The sequence below is a fragment of the Monopterus albus genome, unplaced genomic scaffold (genome assembly GCF_001952655.1).
Source record: "Monopterus albus unplaced genomic scaffold, M_albus_1.0 scaffold119.1, whole genome shotgun sequence".
Lineage (NCBI taxonomy): Eukaryota > Metazoa > Chordata > Actinopteri > Synbranchiformes > Synbranchidae > Monopterus > Monopterus albus.
Genome location: NW_018127999.1, coordinates 1,246,020 through 1,254,899, shown reverse-complemented (window position 1 = coordinate 1,254,899; position 8,880 = coordinate 1,246,020). Strand labels below are relative to the sequence as shown.

General features: G+C 45.3%; 1 protein-coding gene across 3 annotated transcripts in view; it reads left to right on the top strand.

The window, feature by feature from the left end:
* The window catches only part of larp1 (La ribonucleoprotein 1, translational regulator), a 39,825-nt gene extending 32,894 nt beyond the window's left edge, over window positions 1-6,931 (top strand). For all 3 annotated transcript variants that reach the window (XM_020611961.1, XM_020611960.1, XM_020611959.1), the window contains 9 exons: window positions 303-629; window positions 1,584-1,707; window positions 2,552-2,757; window positions 2,909-3,015; window positions 4,058-4,215; window positions 4,344-4,488; window positions 4,865-4,974; window positions 5,076-5,203; window positions 5,697-6,931. In XM_020611961.1, the coding sequence (XP_020467617.1) occupies window positions 303-629; window positions 1,584-1,707; window positions 2,552-2,757; window positions 2,909-3,015; window positions 4,058-4,215; window positions 4,344-4,488; window positions 4,865-4,974; window positions 5,076-5,203; window positions 5,697-5,921 (1,530 nt within the window). In that variant the 3' untranslated portion in view covers window positions 5,922-6,931. The remainder of the gene's footprint in view (window positions 1-302; window positions 630-1,583; window positions 1,708-2,551; window positions 2,758-2,908; window positions 3,016-4,057; window positions 4,216-4,343; window positions 4,489-4,864; window positions 4,975-5,075; window positions 5,204-5,696) is intronic.
* Window positions 6,932-8,880: the final 1,949 nt, after the last annotated feature.

Here is an 8,880-nt window from a genome sequence, read left to right as displayed (position 1 = left end):
GACGTCACGGTCCTTGATTTTAATCTATTCATAAAGGGCTTTTGAACCGCTCTTAGTCTGACCCGTCACCCAGGACCTGTTTGCCTTGGGAGATCCTACCAGGGACATATAGCCCCCGACAACATAGCTCCTAGGATCACTCGGGTACTCAAACCCCTCCACCACAATAAGGTGGTGGTTCAAGTTAAATCAACTAATTATTTCTTAATTATTTCTATTTCTTTAAAATTAATCAAACATGGTGATCAAAAAATGAATATACACAATCAGCCAGCACCTTCTTATAACTTCTCTCTGATCAGGAGGGAGTGGAGCAGGATGAACCCGAGGAGCTGGACTTCATGTTTGACGAGGAGATGGAGCAGATGGACGGACGGAGAAACACCTTCACCGACTGGTCGGACGAGGACTCGGACGGTGAGATCGACGACCACGACGTCAACAAGATCCTCATTGTGACACAGACGCCGCCCTACCTGAGGAAGCACCCGGGGGGCGACCGCACGGGCCACCACACGTCGCGCGCCAAGCTGACCAGCGAGTTGGCCAAGGTGATCAACGACGGGCTCTTCTACTACGAGCAGGACCTGTGGGATGACACGTACGAGCCCGAGTACGCCACCATCAAGGTGAGAGTGCTCCTCTTGGTTGACGGTGGGGTTGTGGTGTGGTGAAGCGACCACAGCCTCAAATATACTCTACCCCCACCTGCAGTGTGTTTGTGCTCAAAGTGAAATGTTTTCTCATGCTTCTTAATAATCAAAAACACACGGTGAGCCGTCACCATCTATGAAACCGAGGACTTTTCCAGAGCACGTGATCTGGCTGGATTTGTGTGAGAGCGACAGTTGAGTAACACTGAAAAACAGTAGTGAATGTAACTCGAGGCCTGCTCATCTCTGTTTTTGCAGGTTTGTTCTTCTTCGTTAGTTACAGTCGTTTCTAGATAAGAAAACCCGACACAGAACAGTGTTCTTTTTGTTTGTTTTGTTGGCATTGCCACCCATTGTAGTATTGTTGAACTCTTTGTGTGACCTTTACATGCTCGCCGGCACACATCCAGTGCACGTGGAACAGAGCATGCTTGTTTATAAATGAGGCCTCGGCCTGAGGGGTGGAGGCGATGGGCTGCAGGGACAGGCGGATGAAGGGACGAATCGCACTGGATGTGACATGATGGTTTTGATTTTAAAATGAGCTGCTGTGTTATTAGGATGGAAAACTCTGGGTCTGTGTTGGTGTAGTTGTGTCAGAACAGAAGGAAACGTCAAACACAGCATTGAAAAGTGTTTGGCAGCTGTATTTTGCTGCTGCACCCCAGTCTTCAGATTGTTGTGGATAAAGTCTGTAGAAAGTTCTGTAAAATTGCCTATGCATTTTGGTGAAGCTCTACAATTTCAGTACTGAGTGTAATTGTTTTTATTGAGGGTTTAGCATTAGAGAAATTTTGTCTGGCTTCCACAGGAATCCTGTATTACCTACCATGTGTTTTTTGTTTTTAAAATGCCAAGAGCCCCTTCAATCTACTGCCCTTTACATTTTCCCGCCTGTCATCACATTGGCTCTGCATCTTCTCCCTACAGCAAGAGGTGGAGAACTTCAAGAAGGTCCACCTGATCAGCCGCGAGCAGTTTGACTGCCTGACCCCTGAACCCCCTGTCGACCCTAACCAGGAAGTCCCCCCAGGCCCCCCACGACCCCAGCAGAGTAAGGACACGGAAACACACAGACGCATCAAACATGTACTTAATCGACTTTCTGTCTTTACCATGAACGCAACACGGAGGCGAGTACAGGTTAGAACTATCATGTCATGGAGTCATTTTTATCTTGTATTAAGATGGCAGTGAGGGAAAACTTGTCAGTGGCTCTTTATCTCTTTAGGCCATGATACATTTTTTTTTTAGAACTACTCACAACTGACGTATAGTGACATATACAATGTAGGTATCACAGGTGTAGACACTGCGGTATTTTAAGTCACAAGGTAAAAGAGGCTTTTATTGTATTGTCAATACAAAAGATTTTTTCCATACTTTAAATAGTATAAAATATGATAGAAACATGGTTTTGTCCTGAGACAATGACACCTGTTCCAGCTCCTGCTTGTGAGAAAAGAAGATTCATTCTGGTAAAGTCACCCAGAAATATTACTAGTCTAAAGACATCATCTTCATTACTCAAGCGATTTCCAAGAAATTATTTTACTCGGGTTAAATCAGTAAGACTCTCCCGTCAGGCTCTTGGAAGATTTTCTCTTTTAGACAGTTTGAGCTCCACATCATCAGTGACTGTGTTAATTAGCCTCCTTAGCTGTGTTCAGTCTGCTGGTTCCTTCACTGTCATGTAAAAGAGAACCCTGGTTCCTGAAATCGGGGTCAGGGATTCGACAGACTTGATGTCCAGAGGATGATGGGTGAGTTTTTGCGGACACTAAAGGTAGCCGAGTGGAGTTGCTTCCTCTTATATAAGCTAAGGCTAACCAAAGCCTGTGGCCTGTAGAAGTTTATACTTTTGCTCCATTGAAATATTCTCTTCCTTTCCTTCTCAGTCCCCACAGACGCTTTGGCGAACAAACTCTTCGGCGCCCCTGAGCCCTCCTCTACAGCTCGCTCACTCCCTACTACCGTGCCTGACTCACCCAACTACCGCAGTGCTCGGACACCCCGCACACCTCGCACCCCTCACCGCAAGGACCCAGCCATGACGCCACGCTTCTACCCAGTGGTGAAAGAAAGCCGGCCCGTTGATGCCAAGGTAAGATGGCCGCTGTGTGAGATATGAGCCTTCTGGTGGTGCTTTTACTGACTTTACAGTTTTTTTAATGAGATAAAAGCACAGTGGGGAAAAAAAAGACAGTTCGGTTACTTTCAACCGCCTTTACAAAATGTTCCCTGTAACCTTTCAGACGCCCAGGAAGAGGAAGACCCGCCACAGCTCCAACCCGCCTATGGAGTGCCACGTCGGCTGGGTGATGGACTCCAGAGAGCATCGCTCCCGTACCACCTCTGTCAGGTGAGACTCGCTGTGACAAGGCTCTAAGACCCCAAACTGATTTTAGTGGTAAAACACTACAACATCTCACCTTGTGGTCAAAAAAGTCTGTTAGCGCCGGTCAGGGCTGCTGACGTGCAACGACATATAAAACCAATGAGAAGCAGTATGTTCTAATGCAGCACTGACAGTTGAATTATCACCTCTTCAAACTTTTTAAAGCCTGAACTTTATCACCTTCGTTAAGTTAGAATTTCTTGCAGGACTGTCCCCTCTGGAGGCACTGATGCTCGGATTTTTGTTTTATTAATGTCTTATTACACATGGTAATAAATGGACAGGTTTTTCTCACCTTCTATGAATATGAAAGTCTGAACATAAAACATAAGCGGAACTTTTTCCCCTCTTTTTTTGGTTGGAAAAATGTGTGTTTAGTATCTTGTCCCACAAAAAAAAAAAACATTACAAGGTTAGACATATTTAGAATTGGGTTTATGATTTGGCATCAGTGTCTTACTACTGTACTGTAAGAAGTTGCTCTGCAGAAATACCAAAGATGTATTTAAGGTCATTTAGAAACTTTGTCCACCAGAAAACAGTGACAGGTTTATATTTAGATGTCCTGATCAGTGCATATCCCGGTCACAAGTCTTGAAAGCATATTGATGTGTTGGTGAAAAGCGGCTGAAAATCTGATTTTCTACCTTCAAAAGCCAACACAGACTTTTGAAGCTGAAACATTATTGGTCAGGAAGGTTTAAAAACACACCCACTTTCAGTACAATACTGGGTCTGAATCACAAAATGTAATGTCACAAACATCCCTCAGCTGTTTTGCCAGGTTCGGGAAGAAGCCATTTGAATGTGCAGCACCTTAAATGAATTGATTGTGTATGAGTAGAGTGAGGAGCAAAAGCAGCATGTAGAGCTGCCCTTTAGTCTTTCGAAGATCACATCTAGTTTCTTTAACAGATGAAATCTGTCCCGCTCTACCGCCCGGCTTTTTAAACCTATTGAACCAATGATGTGCTCATACCGATTGTGTCCTGCGTCTTCTCCTCAGCTCTAATGCCAGCCCATCAGAGGGCACCCCCGCCCTGGGGAACATTGGCTGCACGCCCCAGTCCCTCCCCAAGTTCCAGCACCCATCACATGAGCTGCTCAAAGAGAACGGCTTCACGCAACATGTTTACCACAAGTACCGCCGGCGCTGCCTAAATGGTATGCATGCGATTTCTTCTTTCTCTACTTTGCTTGAGTCACTGGGGTCAGAGGCAGTTCACTGCTATTTATTTATTTACAGTGAGGTGATTAAAGCACTTTATCCCTCTCCTCTCAACCAATCACAGAGCGAAAGCGGCTGGGAATTGGCCAGTCACAGGAGATGAACACTCTCTTCCGTTTCTGGTCGTTTTTCCTGCGGGATCACTTCAACAGGAAGATGTATGAAGAGTTCAGACAGCTAGTGGTCGAGGATGGGAAGGAAGGATACAGGTAAGAGGCCTGACCAGAGGCAGGTCGCAGCTTTCTGCCAATACAAACACAAATACGAGTGTTTTTACAGATCCTGCCAAAACCGCCATTTCCTCAAACCTACAAATGTTAAAACCTGCTGTGGAGGCCCGTGTGGTACAGGCTGAGCAGCAGAGCCTGACCTTTATGTGGGTATTCTGATTGTGCAACTTACAAGATGACCAGCAGAGTGATTTGTATTGAACTTCAGTTGATAGGAATGTGCAGCCATCTGACCCGAGGATCCCTTTTTACTTATTTTTTAATTGGGTTAATGGGGAGTATTTACACTGTATCTACAAGCCATGTTGTCCATAGTTCAGTTTTGTCCCAGTTTGAGTGTGTGTGTGTGTTGCAGGTACGGTTTGGAGTGCCTGTTCAGGTACTACAGCTATGGTCTAGAGAAGAAGTTCAGGCCAGACATCTTTAAGGACTTCCAGGAGGAGACCATGAAAGACTACGAGGCTGGTGAGTTTAACCGGACAGATACAGCACAGTGTGTGTGTTCACCATCTCATCTGGGAGGCACCAGTACAATCTGTGGTGAATTCTCTGTCTCCTGTTCACAGGCCAGCTTTATGGGCTGGAGAAGTTCTGGGCTTTCCTGAAATACTCCAAAGCAAAGAACTTGGAGATTGATCCCAAGCTGCAGGAATATCTGCGCAAGTTTAAACGTCTGGAGGATTTCAGAATTGATGTGAGTGGAATATTTTTGTAAAGGTTGAGAAAGAAGAAATTGCAATATCGCCTTTCTACAAACTGTTAAGTTCCTTAAGTGGTCACCAGATGTTGGCAAACTCATTTTTATTCTAAATAAATTCACCTAAAATACAAGGTTTCATCCCAGAAAAAAAGTCCACCCTATCAGATAAAAAAAAAAAAGTGGCAAAGAAGATTGAAACTGATTGGTTGGTTAATTAAAATGGTCAATAAGAAATTATACCTCAGATATTCTCAGCCTTGAGCCACTTGATGTCCTTATTGGGTCACATACAACCTCGGAGAACGGCCTGTTGTTGTATTCTGTAAAAGCTCCTTCATTCACTCGACAACACAACTTCACGTGGCAGTTTTGAACCCTGGACGTGTGTCACGGGTCAACACACTGATAAACCCTTTTAGACCAACAGATGAACATGGGCTCATTGTGTGTTTTGTGTTTCTTCCACCCTGGTTATTTCTGGCTCCAGCCACCGATCGAGGAAGGAGGCCATAAAAGACACTCGTCCAGCGGGGACGGTCGCCGCCGGCACCCCTCTCAGCCCTCCAGCCGGCCCCACAACCAGGCCAGCTCAGGCCCCAGCCCTGCCCTCGCTGCCGAGGGTTCTGCAGCCAAGGATAATGCCAAACCCACCAGCCAGAAAGCCCCCACCCGTGCCGCTGACCCTGCACCAGATGCCAAGACACCGAAATAACTCCACAAACACGGCAGCCTGCACGGATCAGCTCAACCATGTCTGTAAGTCGCCGGTTCTCTCTGCGCCACAGGAGGGAGAAGGGGGCGTCCAACTTTTCAGTCAAGCATGGGAATGGTTTTCTTTTCCTGCGACAACTTATGCTCGAGAAATAAGGACAAAAACAATTAATATGGCTCATTTTATTAATTTGCTTTAAATTTTTAAGAAAAAATGGCCTTAACGAGGCAGAGTTTTTTTTTTTTTCTTTTATGCACCATTATCAGTCCACATGGAGGATTGTTTAGCAGTGACCCACTATGACCCTGGAATCTTTTTGTTCATTTTGACCCCCCTCTCTGTCACTGGGACCCCTCTGACATTGTCACTGTGCTGATGGATGAAACACGTTTGATTTTTTGTTCAGATCTCTGACTAATGATTATGATTTCTTCAGCATGTGCTGGGACTGGGGACTATATTGAGCATTTGCAAAGCCCCGCTGGTGGCCCTCCAGAGGCCACGCCACACCTCCCATCTAACTGGACCAAAGTGGTTTGAACCGAGCAACTGACATTTCCATCTGCAGAGCCTCTAATGCTCTCAGCTGGGGGGTGAAAAATCAGACATCTTTGATTTACTTTATGGCTGGACATTGAGGGGGGGGAACATTAAAGAACCAAGTGACAAGAGAGGAGTTGAAGACTTGTACCACCAGTGTGGACATGATCTTTGAAAGTTGCCTTATTTGAATGGTTTTTCTGCTTTGAACCTGTGCCCGCCCCCTTGTTGTCGATTGTATAGTGCTGAACCTCCCCTGTACGTCCTTGGCAGCATCTCCAGTGGAGGCCACCAGGTGGCACAATGTCTGCCAGACTGTTCTCCATCACCCCCTTGTCCCTGAATCACCATTTCCTAGATGTCTTCCAAGTGTTACTTGCTCTGTTACAAGTCCATCATGGCTTCTTGTGGTGAATCAACCTGGTGGAAGTTTATCGCCTTTTCCTCTACACCCCCCCCCCCAAAAAAAACACTTAAGTGGGATGGAGAAGGAAGAACCCTGATGATGTTCCTTTGTGTGCTTCCTGACTTTCTCTGTGCCCCTCTGCCTCCCTGTCAGACAAGCTGCATCCATCCGTTTGCCATCCATCCATCAGTCGACCATCAGTGGCACCATAGAGCTGAATTACTTGAAGAAGTGATAAGAAGTGATGGTTATGGTGAGGGCCGTCATGCTATGTCGCAGGTGCTCTAGATGGAGACGGTAGAGAGGCTCAGACATTTGGCCTCTGACTTCTCTGTTAAACTGATGTTCGCTCGGCTGACCCGCTGCTTAACGAGGCTGATGGGGCCTTGGGCGCCTCTTCCTGTTTCAAACATACATCAGCTCCAGGCACCAACGCTAAAAGGCATAGTTACATGCAGGTACAGATGTAGCAGCGTGAGCAAGCTGAATCCTAACACTGCTGGATGTGTTGCTTCGTCGTGGGCTACAAACCCAAGACGTGGTTGTTCTGTTCAGTCGTCACTATTCATATTTAAATCTTTAAGTCCAGTACTAAGGATAGAGTGATTTTCTTTTCCTGCACTAATGTAAATGTGAATTAGACCGACGAAGAGAAATCATTATAGCTCCACGCTACTTGTTTTGTTTATAGAACAGATGATATATTTGCCTTAAACATATATTCTAATGTTTTTTTTCCAATGGTCACATGATATTTTTTAATGCTGTTATTTTAGTTTGCAGTGTTGCTAGAGTTGTTCATATGATGGAGGTTGGGTTTTTGTCAGGCTGTTGGGGAACATGTTTCAAAACAGAAAAGGAACAGTTGACATCAAGGCATCAGTGGGTGTTCAGTGCAAAAACCAAATCTGTAAGCTTCTAGTGTTTTCATGTTCTGTTCACAGGCGGCTCTTTTTTTTTTGTCCCCTTGTAGTAAAGTTGTTTGCAAAGATGAGCAATAACCTGTTAACCACTCAAGCCAACTCATCAGACTCCCGGTTTTCTGCAAAAATCTCAATAATTATTGAAAGATGGTGCTTAATGAAACAACCCATTTTCCATTGACTTACTGCAGTGTTTGTTGCAGATTAGTCACATCAGTGAAAATCCTCCAACTGCTTTTGAGCTGTGCTGGACACCTGTGCCTGTCTGTTGGTGTAGAACTCATGCAGCCTCGCGGTTGATGTTGCGGTTGAGTGGAGTTGGATGTCACGTCTTGCCGTGTTTGTTCTTCAGCTTCTTGCAGAAATGTTGCAAAACTGTACGTGCTTTTTTCCCACTGTTTGGTGTTGATTTGTCTTCAGGGAGATTTGGATCAGTCTGATTGTTACAGTTGATGCATCAAAGTGTTTACTGGAGGGTTAAAGACGGGAAAGAATAAGAGCTACAAAATATTCTGATAGGGACAAACTCCATGCGTTTCACACAGCCTGCTTTGAATAGGTACGCTGGTGTGTGGCTGCACACGACAGTAGTCACACTGTCCCTCCCTCATCGCCTGGCACCAGACACTTGGGGGTTTCAGGTGTTCTGGGGAGTTTTCTGCCTTCTCTATCACCTTAGAACTGCTGCTAGCTGTCCAAACAAAGTGCAGGGGGCACCGCACCCTCTCCACGACACTTGTACAGACTGGGCCAGATGGCCGAACACTGGAGGGATAAGTGATGGATGAGGGGACGGGAGGGAGGAGCAGAGAGAGGGGAAGACCTTGACTTGGTTTTGTGGTGTTGCTCAAAGGAGTATGGCTTGTTATGATGTCTGGAGATTGAAAAAAGGGCAAAATTCCATAAAGCCATATGAATATGAAACAACTGTACATGAACCATTCAGATTGTTCATTACATTACAATATCCTGGGCTTGTCTTGAGGAAAAAAAGATGAAAATGAGGAAAAAGGAACAAAAAAAATATATAAAATGGAAAAATGTAAAATACTTGAATGAGATCTTGTATTATATAACATTTAATATTCAT